General features: G+C 41.5%; 1 protein-coding gene across 1 annotated transcript in view; it reads left to right on the top strand.

The window, feature by feature from the left end:
- The window catches only part of BEAN1 (brain expressed associated with NEDD4 1), a 51,859-nt gene that overhangs the window by 29,024 nt on the left and 1,271 nt on the right, over positions 1-21,564 (top strand). Inside the window, exons 3-4 of the mRNA XM_042027645.1 lie at positions 8,928-9,137; positions 11,283-11,424. Coding sequence (XP_041883579.1) covers positions 8,928-9,137; positions 11,283-11,424 — 352 coding nt within the window. The remainder of the gene's footprint in view (positions 1-8,927; positions 9,138-11,282; positions 11,425-21,564) is intronic.

Raw genomic sequence — 21,564 nt, forward strand, 5'->3', positions numbered from 1 at the left:
ACTGCAACTCCTGTTCCTTTAGAAATATTCCCTTGTTTAAATCATCTTTGAAAATAATAAATAGCTTCCTTTTAAGAACAGGGAGGAATACCTACAGCCTAGACTGTCAACTGCCTGGAGAGGAAATGGTGCAGCAAGCACAGCTGATTCTCAGGGTATCTGTAAGCCTCAGTCCTTCTCAGTGTGTCTTCTGCCTGGGGACAGCTCAGAGCCCTTCTGACTCCCCAGCACACGTGGAGCTGCTGGAGATGATGCAGATATGGATGGTAACCCCATGCTGAAACAGGCCTCAAAGTGAGAACTGTTTTTTCTGTGTTAAGTACTCACATATCCACACTGCACTCTATATCGAAAGATGAATGAATGTCCTTTCCTAAAGGACATGCTTGGTTTAGGGGGAGTTGTTTGGTTGGTTTTAAAGTCTTTCCTCTGCCACCTCAAACGAAAAGCAACCAACATTACGTTATTTAGAGAAGGAACCATGTGGAGCCTGTAACAGGAGCTCTGTGTGCAAGGCAGCAGAATGTTCTGCTGCCCCAGGCGGAGCTCCAGTGCCCGTCAGCTTTCGCAGCCCTTCGGGGTGAGTCTCCTCTCCTCGGTCAGCCGGCCTCAGCCCTGCTGGCCGCAGGCAGGGCACAGTGCAGGATGTGCATCAAACACCCCTGGACGCTGCCCAGAGATCCAGGTGTGAAAAACGAGGTTCACTCTCCTGTGAGAATTTAAAGAGTTTAATATACAGACAATAAGAGACACATAAAATAAAGCAAAGGGATAATGGCCGGGTGCCTTGGCGCTCTGCCAAGAGCACCCCTGATGCCCGAGGTGAGTCCTTTTTATACCATTTTTACTGTCTGTTCTCTATTCATATTCAAACTTTTCCAGGAACTTTTCTGCATGGCGACTCCTTGGTTCCGCCTTTTTAGAGCATGTGTAGTCTTCTGCCTTGTGGTTTTATTTGATTCTTGGGGTTGGGCCCGCTAGGTAAGAGTCGATGGTGGGGTGGATCTCTTAATTCTCCAGACAGTCAGGGCTGATTGCAGCTTTGGCCTCTTTGCCCCCCGGGCAGAGCGGTGATAGCGGCTCTCGGACCCTCCTGGCCGCCCGTTCTCCGGGCAGAGCAGCCTTTGGGCCCTTTTGTTCCCCGGACAAAGTGTTGATCAGCAGCTTCTCGGGCCTCATCCTCTGCTCGCTTGGAGGTTCTCTTACTTGCTCACACTTGCTAACATTCTTGCTAAAAAGAGAGAAAACTACATCCACACAGCAAAAAGCATTTCTAACATTATATAATATCTACCTTTATACTTGCAAGAAGCCAATACTATAATATATGTTTATAACACAGGGAATGGCCTTTGGCCGTGTGGCCAGTCCTGCACTCCCAGTTACCCATCCTTTCACCAAATGAGTCTTTTACAGTGAGCAGTAGGGATTTCCCCCCCAGGCTGCTGAATAGTAATGTTTGAGTGTTTAATTTCTACAGATCTTTCTGTGTCCTTGTACTTCAGCAGCTCCTTTAGCAACAAAAAACCCAGGTGATTGAAATTGTCTCCAGACTCAATATCTGACTTGCCATTATTGACATTCCTGCATCTGTCTAAGCAGAAGTCCTAGTTCTGTTCAGATGAAATCTGAAGGAATTAAATCATTTTTTAACGGGATGAGAAAAACCCTTGATTTATGCAGGCAGATACTGCTGGAGCTTTCACAGATACAAATGATAATGTACTCTAGGCTTTGTGTACTCTGCAACACCATCACCATGATTCATGTAGGAGCACAGAACACCACTGCAAACCATTTTAATTATTTTTAAAAATTCATTTCACCTTGAAAGACAGGCCAAGATAGATCACATGGGATACCACCTCCTAAAGGAAGATCTGGGAATCCCAGCACTTGTTAACTGCTTTCTATCTCAGCACCCTGTTCCATACACAACTACCTGGATCAGTATTTCAGTCATCATTCTTTTCTAAGCAGTAAAAATCAGTTTGTTCCTCTATGTGCTTTTTCAGTAGATTACTCCCACTGAAGACTGGCAAGGAGGCTGGAAAAAGAAATGGGGTTAATTTTGATAAGAAAAACCCTAAATAAGAAGCAGCACAAGGGCACAAGCACTGTAGAAGGAGCACTAGGGGTGTGTATAGAAGGTGGGATCTGGTTCCTGAAGCTCAGCTCAACCTCAAAATTTAGTTGCAGACGGATCTTCATTATAGAGCTTTGAATCCTGTGAGAAGGGTAAAGATTGCTAAAGATGATGACGAATAGAGACATTTGAACAGTTCAGTGCAACACCAGGAAAATACAAAACTCCGTCATTTAAAAAGTATCATAAATGTGAGCCAGTTTAATAGCAATCAGAAGTGGATAACTGATTTAGAGATTCATTAATACATACAGTGCACAAATCAGGTGCTCACCAGTTGTGACTGTTCAAGCCAGCAAGAATTTCATCAGTCCTTCCCATTTCCTCTGTGGAGCTTGAGAGGAAAGTTTGTAAGGAAAGGAACCTCTCTGTGGAAGGTTTTGGATTTTTTGTTTGGGGCTGGTTTTTTGTTGCCCCAGTACAGATTGTGTTTCCTGCCTGGGCTCTGTGTTCCATGAGCTGCCACCTCCCCTCTTTAGGTTACATTAAATACAGCTCAGACAGAGCTCAGCCTTCTAAAGACAAGACACGAGACATCCAGATCACAGTTCAAGCAGACTGATAAGGTAAAATATAAAATAATTTGCCCATTATATTTTTATGACCTTAAGAAATATTACTATAGTGCAACATTTTTTCCAAAGTTTTACATGAGAAAGTTGTGTGCCAAAAAAAACAGAGTTTCTCACAATAAAAACCCCCAAAATTATAGGGTTTGCCCTATTCAAGTCATTACCAAGCTAGGTTGGATCTGAGCTTATGAAGGTAACTTAACTTTAATGGATAAAAGAGAATTCTCATCATACTCATTTCCAAGCCCTAATACAGAGTTTCTGGGAAAAGTAATAGCTTTGGGTCCTGCTTCTAAAACTGCACTAGTTCCAAGTTGCTTGAATATGAGAAAATAGGGGAAAAATATTCCTTGTCCATCAGCAAGTGGGCTGTTATACTTCCAGACTGATTTGTTTCCCTGCAGTGGTATTTATCATGTTGATAAAATAGACCATGGATCTGAAAATTGGAAGATTTTTCCTGTTAATTTGAAACAGCACCTATACAAGCTGCTGTGACATCAGCATAATACCCCAAAGCCACAGCAGCTGAAAAGATTTATTTCCTGAGCCCTTCTGCAGCCACATTCTCTTTGTTTCTGACATTCTCAATTTGCAGGCTGCTGGTGATCCAATCTTCCTCATTCTGGCTCTATAATAAGGATGTCAATGCAAGAAGAGAGAAAGTCATTATCTGGTAGGCAGCAGACATGATAAAAAGGCCGAGTTTGCTATCTCAGAGGAAAGGCCATCCTCTCTGCCTTGCATGAGCTGCTCAAGGTCATGGGCAGCTTTTGTACCTGGAAGGATGTCCCACGTTCCCTTTCAGCTGTGGACATCAGATAATACTGAACCATCCCTAGCACACAGTCTCAGGTCTGAATAAGGTTTTGATTTTTAACTATTAATCAGTGAAAAATTTTAATTCTGGTTAGAACGTATATATGCAGTAAAAAAGTTCAAAGAGACTTTGAGCTGCGGAGAGCTGCAGAGAAACTGAGTCCGAATTCACAGGTCCTGCCTGGTTAATGGCATTCATGCAGGTTTGGATTATGCTGAGGTATCTCCCACAGCAGCAATGAACAGGCAAGATTAGTTAACCATTTGTATAGGAAGATTTACCTCAAATTTAGAAATAATAATGAATATCATCTGTTTTGGGAACTGTTAAAATGTCACTGGTGCAGCAACTGACAGCAAAAATTTATTTATTCATTGACTTTGTCAAAAAATTACTACGTGTCAGTTCCAGAAGATAAGAAGATAAGAGGTAAAAGTTGGAAACACTCCCTGTGGAGTTATCATTGAACATCAGTTGTAGCTTAAGAGGCAGTTTAATCTTCTGTGTGGAAATCAGAAAAGGCTAAAGAACAGGAGAACTCTGAGAGAACCAAACATGCTCCTGGGCCTTCTGGAACTGCAAATTCCTTTTCCCACACTATTTGTCTGGCTGGTGTAAAACTGCTTTATAGAGAGGGCATTTCCAAGACCCATCTGGTCATCCACTCATTTGCTCAACTCTTCTACAAGAGAATAAGAGAAACACAAAAGGACAAATAGCCTGCCCTGTTCTCAGCATCCTCATTGCTTCCTTTCAGTCCCATAGGCCAATGACACCCTGGCATTTATCAAGCCTAAGTGAAGTTTCAGCCTTCCTCAGGATCCAATGGAATAGCTTTGAACCCAATAGAGACATTTACTTTTAGATAATTTTAAGGTTCAGCTCCTTAAAATTAAGGGCCCTTGTGTTCAATGGCCTGAGTAACATCCCTCTCCCCTGGCTGCAGTGATGCTCCTGTCATCCAAACCCTCTTCCAGCTTGTTTTTGTGCTACACCTCCCTTGCTCCTTTTCTGTGTGACAGAAACAAGCAGTGCAATTCCTGCTGATTTCCAGAGATTTATTCCCAGGGCAGCAACAAGGGCAGGGTCCAGTTGGTCACTCTTGGCCAGACCAAACCATTTTCAAACAGGAACTGTTCACAACGGCAGAAACAACAAAATCTTGGATCATTCCACTGATTCAGTGTATCCGTGTGCTCTCAGCTCCTTCCTGACATCTGTCACTCACCTTCCCTGGATAAAGAGAAGGGAATAATGTATATAATCCAAGGGACTGAAAAAGTACAGATATCAGAAATGTGCTTTCAGTGTTTGAGACGCTGTGTTGCAATTATATAAATACCAAAGGATTACAAAGGGTGCTATGCACCATCCTAAACTGACCTTCCCTCTACTCCATTCCAGTCCTGCACCCTGTGTTAATACAGTGTATTTCAGGGTACTGGGAGGTGCTGGATCACCATCCCAAACAGTTTTACTAGCCATGGGGTACAAGGAACACTCCTGTTCTGCCCATGTGCTTCAGCTCTAGTTCAGCAAGTCAGCACCATGCCCACCCTGCCCTCAGGAAGGAGAATCCCAGGCTGGCAAGGATGCAGGGGTGGATCATTCTAGACACAAAATGGTTCCAGAACAACACATCAGCATTTCCTCAGGAACTGGTCAGGCACAGTTCAGCCTGGGAAACAAAACCAGTTCATGACTCATCCTCTCCACCAGTCATAACATGAATTATCATCTTTATTAAGATGACAGATTGGAAACCAGGGGAAGAGATTTGGTTATCTTAGCAGGATCCAGCTTTAAAATCATCTCAAAGCCCATCAATTACAGAGGCCATTGCAGCCTCACTAGAGCTGATGTGCCTTCAGGACAAAAGGAAACAAAACAAGACCTCACCACCACGACCAAACTCAACCGAGTATGGAGAGAAGAGACTTTCATTTGTGTGTAGGTGCTTCCCTTCTCTCTCAGCTGAGATACAAGCAGGTGAAAGGCACTGAGGAAAATGGAAACCACTCCTAACAAAGGGCTGGATGTTGGGTGAACCAGGCTCCCAGGACATGTCTGCACACGAGGACATTTCACCCTACCAGGACCTGACCCAGCTGAAACCTCCACATTACTTAAGGCCAAGTTAGAAAGGGATGTGTCCCTTCCAAGAGAGGTAAACAGGAGTGAGACAGAACATTATGCACCAAAAAAGTCAGGCTGTTCTGTACCTCCCTCAGTTACTTTCCAGTTGGTTCGTTGAGATGCAGGAGCACTGAGTAAAATGATATCCTGTGATATTTAAGGGATTTTTCAAAATGCTAATTTATTGCCTTGCACTGAATGGACAGTCCAGGCAGTTTTCCACTGGTGCTGACACTAAAGTCAGTGTTCTGTCAGCCTGTGCCATTTGTGCTGATTCTTGTTACTTACACAGCTCCCATCATGGATAAAAGCCATGCTGTGTACATCCAACATAATTCATATTTAGAGGATTAGATATAAAATATTCATATTTCTGTCTGTATTGTTTACAATTTGCAGTTTCATGGGAAAGGATACAATTTACTTCAAAAAGTTAGCACTCTGTTACTGCTGTTGTATTTATGGGCTTCACATAAATTTCCAGATACTTCTATTCTGAAGGAAAAACAATAGCATTTTTATATAGAGAAATGCATGGTTTATCAAATGAAGATGGTTTTGGATAAGAGAAGAAAATTTATAATGTGTTTTTTTGCCAAAAGTAATATAAACATCTCTTTTTTTCCCCCACAAAATTCAAACCCAAAAAATTTATATCAATACTGCACCTCATTCTGCTGCTGTTTGTCACAGCAGTAAGTCAGTAGTGAAGTCTGGAGGTTCAGACTCACGGTGTCAAACTGAAAGTAGTGCCACAGGAGAAGTTTATCAAGTACATTTTGTGTTAGGGGACTCATTCATTCCTCCTAATAAAAGCAATATTGCACTATAACTTGTCTTTATGAGGGACTGGGTTCAATTAGATTAAAAGCATAAAAAACCCAGAAAGATTCATGCTGGTGAGAAACAATAGACAAAAAAACCAAGATTTGGGACAGCCAAGGAAGCCCTGAGAATGCATTAGATAAATGGGATGTCTTGAACTAAACCACACCACCTCGATACCAGTGCAGGAGAGTATTTTCTGTATGGAGTCACTTGAAGCTGTTAAACTTCTATAAAGCAAAATAGGTCCCAATATCAGTGCTCACCCTGGGTGGCACCACAGGGATCTCCCAAATAGTCAGTGTGGATATTCCAGCTGGCTTCCACACACAGCTGGAAAAAACATAAAAGATAAATATCCTTAGACAGGCCCTTCCTGTTTAGAGGAGCATTTTGAATTTGTCCCAAGTCTTAAAAGATCTGAAAGCACACACTGCAGCCTGCTTCCTCCTCATTTGGCAGCAGTTCATCAGCAACTCCATTTCCGTACTATTTGACATTAAATTGATGACCACAAGCCTGACAATGCATGGGGCAACCTCACACCCCAGGCTCATGTTCTCATCATGCTGACAACAAAGTTGATTCTTCTTTTACCTTTGCAAGCCAGCCGAAATGACAAATCAATTACCTGCCACTACTTCCAGTTCAGGTGTCAGTCCCCTGCAGCCAGAATTTAACCTGCCACTGCTGTGATATTTGCATCTCTCAAAGGCAGAATTTGCAAAAATCTGAAAAAACAAGGCTATGGAAAGCCAGGGAGGGTGTGTCGGACACATTAGCAACAGAGATAGCTGAAAGAATGCACCAATGAGAAACATGATCAGAATTTTGTAAGGTTTCAGGAAGTTGAGTTCTAGCACAAGGGCCTTACCCCCCAAACATATCCCATACCCAAAACTTCTCTGCACTGAGTATTAAGTAGGACACTTGTACATAACCTTTGATTTAATGCTACAGCATCAGTTTAATTCTCAGAAAATTCAGTCTTCTTTTTTGGCACGAGATACTTGGTTAAAGCTCAGCACATTTCTTGGCTGTCTTAAATGCTTATAAAGATCCTCAGCCAACAGTCAAGTGCTTCCCGAAAATTAACAAAACTCCACTACTTGCTAATTCCCCTGGTTTTATGTATATGTTTCTAATTGGTAGTCTCAATCTCAAGCATCAGCCAATGATAACATACACTGGCTTGAAGCCATCGTCTTCTTTTTAAACTTACTGTGACTGCAAAACACCAAGTGGTGTCTCCCAAAGGAAAAGAGCAGAGAGAACCTTGCTGAGAACTCTCTGATAACATCTATCCTTGTAAATAGCGTTGCACTTCCTAAAACACAGACTCACTTCACAGAATACTCAAAAGAGTCAATTTTGTTAGCCTTGATTTCAGCAGGAAATAAATTCTGTATTTGTTCAACTGGCATACAGCCAGATATAAAAAGATACCCAGGCCAGATTCAACAGCCAGGGTAGGTATATGGCATCTCCAGCAATTTTTTTACATCAATAAAATTTTGGTTTACTGATCCTGACCAGCTAATGGGAGATTTTGTTTTAATTTGGGTGAGAGAGGGATTCTACCTGCTAAAATCCTGAATCCTTTTTCCCATAGCTTCTCCCATTTACCTCCCCTCCATTAGCAGTGTAATCCCCCATAAATACATCTCTGTGTTAATACATTAATTCTCATGTATATTCATTTTTCATCAGTTGATTCTCTAAGGGAAAATTATTGTTTAACTTTTGATACTCTCTCTGCAGCTTGTCTCAAAGGGATGTTTGATTTGGCAATATATTACTGGAGTTACTCTCCTTTAAGCAGATTTTTTATTGAACTCAAATAACACATTTATAGTTTTTTTTTTTTTTTTTTTTTTTTTTTACCAGGGTAAAGCAGTTGCAACCAAACAATCCCACTCTGGACGAGTCTCTTCCCACACTACAAATCAATTTCTTGGGATGCTGACTCTCCTCATGAACCAAAGCAAGCCCTGTGCCACAAAAGCAGCCTCCTCTGGCTCACTCTTGCCCAAAACCTTGGAGCCTTCTTACACCCCTAACGACAGGCAATTCCTCTCTTCCTCTTGGAGCTCACGCTTTTGAATTTCCGGTTTCCTCCTTGTGCACTTCAGTTTTTCAGCATCAGTCAATTCACGGTACAAAGAATCTTGGCAGGAAGGAGCCATCAAAATCATGGCTCATACACCACTGGCTCCAGCAGGATATTCCCAATGACAGGGAGGCGATTGCCAGTGTTCCCCCTGGAGTCAGTTCCTGACAGCCCCAGGAGTCGGTGTAATAAATGGGTTTTCCGCAAGAGCAGGAATTGGTGCCGTGGGTGTGTCTGAGGCTGTCTCGGGGCTCTGGGAGCCCCTCGGTGCGGGCTCTGTGTGACAAGTTACGCGCTTCTCTCTCTCTCTCTGCTCAGCAGCTGCCTCGAACCAGAGCAGCGCCTCCAGCGCCTTCCCCAGCCCCGCCGAGCCCGGCAGCGACACCAACCTGCTGGTGTCCCCGCTGCTGGTGGCAGGGGTGGTCATCGGGCTGGTGCTCTTCCTGTCCTGTGCCACCATCGTGGTGGGCAGCCTGCGCAAGGACGGGAGGTTCGGACACCCACACCTCGGCAGGGAGGCTGCGGATGGTAAGGCAGCACGGCAGCCAGGGAACGCCTGGCTTGGGGATCAGGCTGGGGCTAAGGGCAGCGAAAATCACCTGGCCACGTGCAAGGGATGAAAAGACAAAATTAAATCATGGGCTAAGTAAGTCCCAGGCAGCTTGGCAGTGTAATGGCTTCTCTGTGCTGGGACTGGTAACGGGTAACACAACCCAGCCAGTGCTGACAGCAGTTCCTAAAATGCTTCTTTCCCTTTGGTATGGGATGAGATTCATCCTCTGTTGCATTTTCATATCCCCCTATAGCCTTGGTGCAGCCTTTGCTGTAATTTCTGTTTGTTGGAAAGGCAGAGCTGTTCCCAGTTCAGCAGAGTGCACCAGCCTACAACAATCACTGGGCAAACGCTGTTTGTCTGAGTGCACACGTGAACATCGGCCTAGAAACAGAACAGCAGGGCACCCGAGTATCATTAAACCATCATTAATGGTGCCATTGATGACACCAGTGTCATTACAACAGTCATCATCATTGAGAGTCAAAAAGGTGCCAATTCCTACCTCCTATCCAAAAAAAAACCCCAAAAAACCCAAAACAAAACAAAAAACCTTAAAGAGAATTTGGGAATATCAAGGAGTTAATTTTAGAGTAATGTTTTTGGCCCTTTTGGGATTTGCTGACAAGAAGCCACTTTGCCAAGGAAATGACACAAGATTATTTCTATTTTAGGAAATAAACGGTTACAAAAAGTTACTGTGTAAGTCTTCAGACAGTAAAAATGCAAATTATAAATAGTGGAGCATCAACAACCACATCCCCTGTGAGCAGGCTCCTCTACCTGCAGTTTGTTATGGGTGCTGTTCTGTGCATAGCATTGAGGGGGTTTTTCTTTATATAGAAAAGACAATAATAGCCACATAAAAATGCATTGGCTTAAATCCTGTTTTCACTGAGGTAAATTAAGTATCAATTGAAGTCAACTGAACTTCATTTAGTTATTTGAATCAGGAATTTTTCTGTCTAAACTAAACAAATCTCCTAGGATCAGTTTGTCCCCTTGGAGCAAGGAGTAATTTTTTTTGGCTTTTCCAGAAATATTTATCCAGATAAGTGAATAACATCTATATTTTAGGAATAAAATTTAGAGTCCAAAAGAATTGAAATGCAAACTTCCATGGCAACCTACAGAGGGAAAATAAAAACAAAATCCAAAAACTAATGTCTACTATTACAGTGACACCAATTTTCCTAATTTTCAGCAGCTAAATTGAGGATTAAATAGTTAAACCCAAACTGGAGCTACTGTTTGACCCATGAACAGCAATATTTTGGTATGATAAAATATTGACCATTAAGCTTTAATCACTGTGTTTAAATCTACTACTCTGGTAATTTCATCTCCTTGAAAAAGCCTGGAGCCGGACAAAAACAGAAAAGACAATTTTCAAACTGCTTGTTGGAAATAACAATGCTAGAGAAATGGAAAAAGAAATGCATATTTTGGGAGATATTCAAAAGAATAATCCTAAACTGAATGGTGCCCCACTACCCAAGTGAAAACGTTGCATGGACACACACACACACTAATTGTCCTCTGACACAGAAAACACCACTAAACTCTTAATATTTGTGGAGCTGGGAAGCTCTTGCATGGAAGCATTAAGAAATCCCTGGAGCTGGCAGCAGGATGACTTTTATTTGCTATTTTCCAGCTTTTCCCATTCTTGTCAGTGTTTATTGAGAACAGCATTTGCTCAGCAATCAAACATCTGTCCCTCCTTTTAAACCCCTCCCAGAATGGACAAGCTTTCCATGGATGCAACTCCTGGGAATTTCAGTAACCCCACAAACATCTGAAGCTGCACATGATAGAACCCCCACTCCTTTTCAGCCTTTGAGGGACAAGAAATCTTTGGAACTTCCATCTACCTTGTAGGGCAGCACTAAAGGTACAGTCCCTGTGCCACAGCCTGAAACACCACAGTTCATCTACAGGTGGTGTTCATTTACTCTTAAAGAAATAATAATATCCTGTGAAACCTGGTTGTTCCAAAATATTCACAATGCCTCTGCCTCAGAAAGGGTTTGTTTTCTGATTTATGGCAGTGTGATAAAGAGTGACAGAGAATCCACCACGGGGGGGAAGCACAGCCAATATTAATTCCTGTTTTGCAGCTCCAGATGGCTTCTCTCATGGCGGCTCCTCTGCAGAGCTGAGATCCACCTGCACAGAGGAGTTTCCCCCAGCCTGTGATTTTGGCTCCTATCTGGATATACTTTCTCAGGTGAACATCATGTATCCTGATCCACCTCCATGGTAAGCATTTTCCTGAGATCCTCAGGGTTACAGTCCTTCACTGGCAAAGCCCACTAACCATAAAAAATTCAGCTCACACAAACTCTGAATACAGACAGACCCTTTAGCTTGAGTATAAGTTCAAGTTTTCCTTAGCAGAATATATCTTTACTAAATAAAGATGTGGACAGGCAGTTCTCATTCAGTGATATTCACATTAAAATTTATCATAGTGATGACATACTAATGAAACACACCAGTAGAATTACTTAGAATCGTCTTTCTTTGAAGGAAATACATTTACAAGTCAAAGTATCAAAGTCAGAAGTACATACTTTTTCCAAGAACTTCCAAGTTACATTTATTACTGACCTTGAGAGTGGTCACATCAGAGGAAACAGAAAAAAATAGGTTCCAGAAATGGTACAGCAGCTCCTTCTAAATTTGTGTGCCCACATTCACAGGGTACAGGAACACAGTCATGAGCCACAGGAGCTGTGCTTTGGGCCATGGGCATCTCCTCCATGTGCCTCATGCACCTTGAGGGCCAGAAGTGAAGGAATTCAGTTACTCCCTCCAGTGAACCAACAGGAATCATTTTAAGCAGAACATCACTTCAAGCTTTCTGTAGGGCTGTGTCTTACAAACAGCAAACCATGGTTGAACAGCCGTGCCCCCCCTTTCTTTTTCTTTTTTTCTTCCTTTTAAGCAGACTGTTTTGAGTTAAACCACTATGAGAGCATCCCTTTTCTGACAGATATAGAGCAACTCAGCACTATGAGCACACAAGACATGGATCTTTGCTTTGTTTATTCTATGCATATTCTACAAGCAGCCCATTATGTATTACCAACTCATACTATATAACAAATGGGCTTTGAGAGATTGTGTAAATATTTTAGCAGAAAGCTCACATGTGAAAAATTATTCTGAGCCTGGCATCTAAATGTGTAGAACTTCATATAAACCCACTTAAGAACTGAGACTGGATTTTGGGCCCACACCCACGAGTCTTTACTAATAAAAGGCAGCCAGCTGACACCCAAGCAAGACTTTGAGTGGGCAGCTGTCCAGAATTCTCAGAACAAACTCACTCCTGTGAACAAACTCTGACAATATATTTCTTTAGCAGACAGATCATCAAAGATTATACCAAAGGTTGCTTCCATTTCCAGTTTAAAACAGGCACCAAGAAGATTTTTCCGTCTCTATGGAGCTCTGTATGAAGGAGATACGAGTGACACAGGATAGCACAGGTTATCCATGCATGTGTTCCAGTAAATTCTGTAACAAGCCTGGCAAAGGTTAATTATCTTGTGTCCTGCCTGTTCTCAGAATCATTCTGGGACACATAAAGGTGTCCAGCTGCTGCCTCCTCCAGATTCCCTACTGGGCTGAGTGGACTGTGTCCCTGAGGGCCCAGGATCCACTCTGCACACACTGGGAAACACTGCTCATCCCATTAATTACAGCCCTGCATCACAGCTCCAAAGTAAAGATTATTGTTAATGGTTTGGCTGTTTTCTCACTGCTACTGTAGTTAAATTCGAAAAAGTAGCTTTGGCAAATCATCAAAATCTTAGTAAATTTTATATCTTAGCAACGCAACTTGGGGAACTTCAGGGAAAGCAGATGGCTGAAAGCAAAGCAACACGGAGACTTTCAAACTTGCCATTAATGCATTCTACAGACCATTGTAACTGTTCAGTGAGAGGCACAGTCGGAATTACTGCATTATGTAAAGCCTGAAAAATTCCTGTATATCTCCCTTTATACTCTCCTGCATGGCATAACACTGCAGTGTCTATCTTTAATTATCAGAGCATAGAGATTATTTTGGGTGATGGGTGCTAACAGCAGGATAGCTGACTGTCAGACATAGCCTGGAAGCAGAAACAAGACACGCCTGACCTTGTGCATTTAAAATATTAACTCCCTGGGATCAACCTCATTGCATAGGGTAATGTTTTGAAGAGTAGGTTTACTGAAACGTAGCACTGCCCAAATGAATGTAATTCCTCCTCCTAATTCCTGGAGGGCAAGATGTAATTTAAAGCTAAACTAGCATGGCCAAAAGCTAATAATGCAGCTGTGGCATCAGCAGAACAGAAATGAAGAGCAGCAAGGAAAGCAACTGCACTGGCAAATAACTTTGAAAAATCTTTGAAGCGAGAGCATTCAGTGAGTGAAAAGCAGTGGGTGCTGCCAGGATAACTTCCTTTATCCACCTGGTGCTGGCAGAGCCCGCTGGCCACCAGCATTCCAGCACCCAGAGCAGGAGTGTGCAGCCCAGGGCTCTCACACACCATTCCTGCCAAACCACACTTCCAGAAACACTTTCAGTAGAAAGCACACCACCTGTATTTGGCCAAGGGGTGGTTAGTCTAGAATGGTCTAGTCAGAGTTTATAGCTGAGCTTTAAACCACAAAATGAGTGGAAAAGGGATTTAAGGGGAAGGCTGATGAAACACAGAGTCCCCATGCCTGTGGCTGAGGGAGAGCTCCCTGTTCAGGCCTGCCCACTCCCACCTCTCCATCTGGAAGTCCAGTAACACTATTTATATAAAACACTATTTATAGAAAAAATGTTATTGGTAAATTAATCTATGAAAAATGCCTTGGGATATTAATACTTGCTCTGATCTCTAAATCACAAGTTTCATTTGAGACTCAATCTGATTATCACCACAGACACTTCCACGAACCACTTTCTTGCACTAGATTTTAGGTTAGATTTAGAGGGATGCCATGCATGGAATTTTGTCATTAGCCTGCCATAGTTGCAGGGTGGTTACAGAGAAGCCATTTGGTCAATTTGTTTTGACAGCCCAAAATATACAGTGCTGCTATCCATAAACATCCCTTTAGGACAGTTAATAGCTTTTTAATGAATCTCAGATCTGTGCTAGCATCTGTCACATTGATTTTACATGAGGTGTGGAAGAGAAATATAAAACCAAAGTACAGGAGGTATGAGCCAAACAGTTTCAGGATATATGGGGTTTGTATTTCAGAGCACATTTCTGATATGTACAGATACTTGCAGCAGTGCTGGAAGTTAATGTTTCGTAGTCTGTGTTACCACACATGGCAAAGCCTTTGTTTCTAAGAAACTTAGTCTGAGAAAGATGATCCAAGTGATCTCCTGGCAATTCTAAACCACAGGATTCTAATCCCTCCAAATTAGCAAACTGAACACATTCAACCAGGACAAAATACAAGAACAATCTCCCTCCCACAGCTTACCTATCATCATGGTCAATATGACTTGCAAAGAAACACTGGAAAGCCTGTAAATCCAATATTTGCCATTTTGTTCAACATTCATTGTGCTGGTGTGAGTGAAATCACGCTGGTGACACTGTGGGGATAATACCTTTACAGATAGAAATCATGAGCTCGTGTTCACTGTGCTGAGCTCTTCATTACCCACACTTCTAGTGAGCATTGCTAATTATCTTCTTACAAATATCTAGTAAGGAAGCTTTTTAAAAATAACTGAGCCCCCATGTTTGAAATGGATTGAATTACAGTACCAACCAAAGTCCAAGTAAGTTAAAAACTACTACATTTTCTTTATGAGAATCAATAAAATCCAAGCAATGTGGAGATTTCACTGCATGAAAGGAATTTTATCAACTTCTCACCTTGTGGCCAGGGAAAATGCATCTCATCCCACTGCATAAGTGCTTTTTCACTCCTTAGGAATTGGATATTAATGGTATGTCCAGAGCTTTAGGCAGCCAAGGTTACTGCCTTTTGCATCTGTGACTTGTGAGCGTCCAACACAGAACATCCCTGAGGAATGACTGCTCAGGAGGATGCAGGGATTTAGCTTCAGGAATGGTTTTAATGGAAGCCACAAAAGTCCTCTCCACACTTCACACGGAATGCCCCCCACAGGGCACACGATGATAAAAACCAAGAAGGCCCCTTTATCCCACTATTCATATTAGAGCACATTGTGTGGCTGTTGGTTTAAGTGGGCTCACTCTTCCTCAGCTGCCCATCCTGCCTAATCTGCATAGGATCTGCTCTAGAGAAAATTGTCTTGTTTAGGCTCAACAAATCCCAATACTCTCAATGACCATGTTCAGCCTGCATTGTTTAAATGGGGAAATCAATTTAAAAATTACTTTAAAACGGCAAAGGGAAATGCTTGTGTCTTAAAGTCAGACACTAATTTCCCTTTAAATATATAAAAAACCACAACCTACTTAAGGGACTTTCTTTTCTAAGACAATCTTTTCCATCCCCCACTTCTGAGGATGCAAGTTAGCCAAACCAACTTCCTGGACTTTCTTGAAAGACAGAATTAGGCTTGCAGGGACCTGACATAAAATCGTGCTATATTGTGTTGTATTCCTTTGCCAAGGCTGTTTTCCTGAGAGCAAACCAGGTGAGGAGCTTTTGCCACATTACAATGACAGCTTGCAAAGCATGAGATGGACATTTGGGGTTAAGTTTAACTCTTACTTCAATACCCTCATTGAGATTTTTAGCTCATAAGGTAAAAAATGCCACTGGAAATATGACAGGTTTATAAATCCATGAGGTATCACAACATGAGCTAAAACTCTCAATTCCTTTAACTCCAAATTCCAAACTCCAGACTCTCAAAAGCCCCTCCCTTCACATCCCAGTGCTATTCCTCATCAGTATTAGGTATAGAAACAAATAAATTCCTAAGTATTCTGGCAAATTTCTTATTCCAACTTAACTTTGTTTACAGCCATTTTATGAGAGTTTCTTTCTGTGACACTTCCATTCCTCTTAAATATCCACACCTTCCTCTTGCTTCTTGTCTTTGTAGTCAAAATCCTCTCACACCTCAGCCTGTGTGTTGGGAGGCTGAGGCACAAAATTCCCTTCGCTTTCTGTCATCAAAAATATCTGTGGGGAGGCTGCACCTTCTGACCAGCCTCTCTTTACACCTGTCCCAGTTCCACTCTACAGGTACAAATTATTGCTGCATAAAAAGCACCCTGCAGCAGTGAAAGCAGCAAAACCTGATGGAAGGCAAGCACCAAGGATTTCTAACCAGAAATCTCCAGTGCCATGCAGAGCAACCACAACTTAAAGCTGTCAAATCTTTGATAACTGTACTTTTTAAAAAAGGGTATTTTTCTGTGACTTCCCAGTTGTCAGACTTTCTGTTACGTATTGCAGCCAGTATTTCCTTCACCTGCTCAGAATTCATTCCTGGAATAATTAAAGCAAAGCCCTTTTTAGGAATATGATCCTAAAACTTGTCAAATGGAAATCTTCCTCAAACATCAGCAGGGTCTGGTGACATGCAAGAATTGGTAGTGGTGTTTAGAATCCTGTTTGTGGATTTACTCCATGACTTGGGAAGCTACAAATTTTTATTTATCTTAACTGATTCTTGTTACTCAATCAGTGCCCAGCCTCCTTTAGTGTATAATGGTTACAGAAATCCAGAGACTAAATACTGCTGATGACCAGGTGGTTCTCACTATGTATAAAAGTAATGCCAGGCTGAATTGTAGTGTATGAAATCTTCATCATAGAATGACTTGTTTTATTTAAAACATTTATTTCAATCATTTAAAGCTGCACAATTATGTTGAAACTGCATTATATCAGTTTCAAATGTTATCTGATACATGTTCTCATGAAAACAGTTTACACTGAATTTCATTTTTCATCTGGAATATTTATTCATCAAAGTCATAACTTCCTCAAGATTATCTTGACACAGAGTGCAAAATAAAGATGCAGCCTTTTACTGCTCATTAACACAAATAGTCCTGTTGTAGTTTTGAGGAACTGGAAATTCCAGAAATAACTATGAACAGAAAAAAAGGCAGAAAAAAACTAAATTCCACATTTCCTGTCTCTTCAATGGTTAAGTTACTTAAGCCCTAGATGTTTTTTTGAACAATACCTTGGGTTACATTTTTTCACTATTTGAAAACATTAAAATAAATATGTATATAAATGGAAAGTGTCAGGATCAAAAATAAACCTAGTGAAATATCCTGGCTCGTGACATATGTCATTATAGGAGCAGTTCTGTCAGAACTGATACATTTCCTCATGGTAATAATAAATCACCAAAGAAAATATGTATTCTAGGAAAACACGCCTCAAAGGAAACACGGACAGATCTCCAGGCTGCTCTCCCACAAACCTGGCTGTGAGCAAACTGTGCCACCACAGAAGGCAGAGCTCAGCATCATCAGCTGAACTGCCTCCATGGGCAGCAAGCACATCATTATTTTTTTCATTTGAACCTTCTTGTAGAGAGTTACAGCATAATTGTTCTAATTTCAGCCTTTCTGTTAGGTAACAACATCATACAAACATCCTTTGTGCTGTTTCATCACAGCTCAACCCTGTGAGCACGCGGGTGTTCCAGATTTGGGGGGCCTGTTTGCCATTATCAAAAGAACACAGAGGTCATCACCAAAATGGAAACAATGCAAGAGGAGCAATTTTAGCAGAGTCAGAATATACAACAAATGAACAAAGTGAACCACAAGACATCTATTGCACAAAGAATTTTTCATTCCCAGCTCTGCCGTTTTTCACTTCTTGTTGTCTGCATCTTAAAAAATTCTGTCAGCAGAACCTTCTTCCTGCCCCAGAGAGTGGCTCCTAATTTCTGAAAGACAGCCAGTTAAATAAGCTCTTTGGGGTTTCCTTGGCAACAAACCCATCCTAATACTGCAACGAGAGCTGACAAACTCACAAAGTTATTGCCCCCCCACCACGCTCTGAGTCAACAAGGTCATCCTGGAGAGCTGCTGTAATTTTTGGGCAACATTCCCCTCTCTGCAGATCACATTTACCTGCAGTAGGATATTAACTGACATCACCCTTCCTTGCTTTTCCCAGGGAAATTATCCCTTAAAATCTCAATAGTGTGTCTAGAACAACAGTGCAGGTACTATAACAAAAAACAAGGCCCAAAACCAGGCAGACAGCTGCACATTTCATGGTCAGAAACCTCTTCCTTCTCATCACTGCCTGCAAGACACTGAACCTCCAGATAACACAAGTTTTAAAAAGCAATGCATTAAAGTGGATTCACCACGAGTACTGCAGCCAAGGATTTTCTCAGGGCTGGTATCCACAAGATGCAGTGTAATGAGTTCCTGTGCTCCATTATTTATGTTGTGGTAACACAACACTTTCCAAAAGCATTTGCTTTCCTGTCTAAAAGGATTTTCCTGGGAGTGCTGTAGTGAACTTCAAGCCTGAGCTACTTTTTACATGTCCAATATTTTCACAGAAGTGAATCTGACAGGTAAAATATAACTATTGTTGTGGGTTTTGTAAATGATGAACAAGTATTTTTGTTTTTCCACTTCATGGTCCTGCATTTTCAGTTGCAAAACATATAGATATGTAAATATATAGATAGATAAACATATAAATATATATATATGTACACACACACACACTACACATCTCTGTGTAGGTATCACTCCTTAGCAGTTCCTGAGGTTGCAATGTGATGATTTCTGCCTGTGAGCTGCAGTCTCAGACCTTCCCCATCCTCCATCTCTGCCCCTTCCACTTCCCTGGTGTTCCTGGTGCCTCCCTGACTAAACTGGGAGCTTCTCACTGAGGCAGCTAAACCAGGAGAAATCTGGCCCAGAAAAAACTCACACATAAAATACAAAATTTAAAAAAAAACCCCAAGCCTCCCACCCCCACCCCCAATCTTTTTGCCTATTTAGCTCCATATTGGGGATCAGGGTTTGGCTTTATTTTAAAATGACAGTAAGGCTTCAATCCAGCATCACTCACACCAACACTTGGTAATCAACTGCAAGAAATTATTGCTAATATTGCTATTATTGCTATTGCGATTTTTTATAATTTTTAATCCTTCAGATCTTTTGAGGAATGGTTTTCCAACCACCACCATACATGGACAGTGGATGCCTGTCCAACTGGATATTATTTCTTACAATACTTGCATAGATTCTCTAATAAAAAAGATCTTGTAAAGTCATAGAAGTTTACATATTAAGGTCTCCTTGAAGGAGAGACTGCAAAATAAAATTCATGCTTGTAGAGTTGATAATACATTATTTATCCTACAGGAATACTTCTATAACAGCAGTCTGAAAGCACTACCAAAGTACTTAAGCTGTTAGAGAGGAAAAAATCACACCACAAAACAAACAAGCAAAGAAAAACAAAACTCACAAACAAAAAACCCAATAATACATTAAAAAAACCCACAAAATGCTTGGAAAGTAAGGAAAAAATTCAAAGTTGAAGTCTCTTTTATGACCTTAATTCATCTCCATTTTATCCTCACCAGACAGTGCTAGGAACCTTATCTGCAGAAACAGAGCAGGAGCTGTTTGCAATGTCAGCTCTACAAGCAAAGATCCCATGCATAGAAAAGAACACAGGAAATGAACATCAAGATCATAAACTGATAACGAAATACAAAAACTTATTTAAAAAAAACCCACAACTATTTGAATTATTTGTAATTCTCTCCATGGCCACAACAATATGTAGGTACAGCTGTGAAGCTGCCAGAAAGCTGTTTAATTGAAAGTCTGGCATGTGTTTTTTACTACCTTATTCAATTTTTAAAATGTGATCCGAATTGCCAAAAATGAGGGGGAAGAACATTACTTGCTTTTGGAGAAAAAGAGATCATTATTTTTATCCATCATATGTATGAAGGGAAAAAATGCCCTAACACAAATATACTGATATTTGGAACAAAACACTAAAATGCCAACTCTTCACTCCCATAATTTGCACCCACATGACTTGACCCTTAAAAGTCTCCTTCCCAAGGGATCATTTCCCTGTTTATTCCAGCCAGCAGTTCAGTTCTACAAAGCTGAGCTGTGGTCCAAGAAAGACATTAAATTAAATCCAAGGCAGAAGAATGCAGATGATCAGGTAACAGCAGCAACAAACAGTTCACACTGTGCCCATTTCTCCTTTAGGTCAGTGGCAGGTTTCCCAGAATCAGGACACAGAGAAACATCTTCCCTTTGGTGTCTTTGCAAAAGGTTTCCAAATTTTCCACCTTGAAACTCACATTACCATGGGCTTTTCTGAATGGAAACTTTTCCCCTGTGCTATCAGACCCAGTAAGTGCTCTCTGTTAGCCTGATTAAGTCAGTCAAAACCTGTGGAGAGATTTTAAATAAATTCCCTGGGCTTCGGGTCAGCAAAATGTAAATTAAGTAAAGATGCAGCTCATAGGAATCCTGCAAAGAGTGGCTGTTCCTTTACCCTCACTGAGCTCAAGGAGCGTTGAGGACATCAGGTCCTCAATGTCTAACTGAGGTCTAAAAACTTTTAAAAGACTACCAGGTATGTTTGAAAGCTTCAGTGTGTTCAATAGAGGCTGGAGTGAAATCTTTTCCACATGCTGTAAAAAAAAACCAATTCTACTTCCTAGAGGCTGGGACTTTTCTGAAGTACCTAGCAGCCCTATTCAGGGTTTTCAGAACAGACTTAGGTTCTTCAACACTATTTTCTGATGGGGAAATTGCAATTTTCTAGTCCGAATTTAAAGCCATTGTCCTGATGAATGTAAAAGTAAGATGAAGTGGAGGTAAAAATAAAAACACCCATGGCTATTTGAGTTTAGTTATGTAGCACTATGATTTCACCTTCTTACCTCTCCCTTCCCCCAGAACCATTTCTGTCACCCAGACTGAGGTTTGGGAGCTTGGTTTAGCCTGGCAGTAACACAGGTACAGGGGCAGAGTGTGTGCCTGCAGTCTGCTGAGAAGACACATGCTAAATATCCCAGTTTTCAGGAAATATCCTAGATCTTAATTGCCTTGCAGTTAGCGTGGCTGAGGAAATAGGTTCTTAATTTGTCTGGCTCCAGCAGAAATGTTTTTCAGGTTAACTCAGTAGGCAAAGTTTTTTTAACAGGAAATATTCCCTTCTTCATGATTGGATTTAAAATGATCCTGGAATGGTTAAACAGCAGACACAAAGCAGGTCTAACGTTTAAGATCATGATGCTATGACTCTTTATCACTCTTGCTTGTAGCCAGGGAGCCAGGAAAACAGGGCTTCCTTTGGTCCCCTGGAGCTGGGCTGGTTTGAAAGCAAAAGTAGGTCAGGTTCAGTGTGCGGGCAAACAGGCGCTGCCAGGACAGCCAGGGAACAACCCAGGGAGCAGGGCAGGATCAC

The sequence above is a fragment of the Corvus kubaryi genome, unplaced genomic scaffold, assembly GCF_017639235.1.
Source record: "Corvus kubaryi isolate FWS band 111438036 unplaced genomic scaffold, C.kubaryi_AGA036_p1.0 37300, whole genome shotgun sequence".
NCBI classification, from domain to species: Eukaryota; Metazoa; Chordata; class Aves; order Passeriformes; family Corvidae; genus Corvus; species Corvus kubaryi.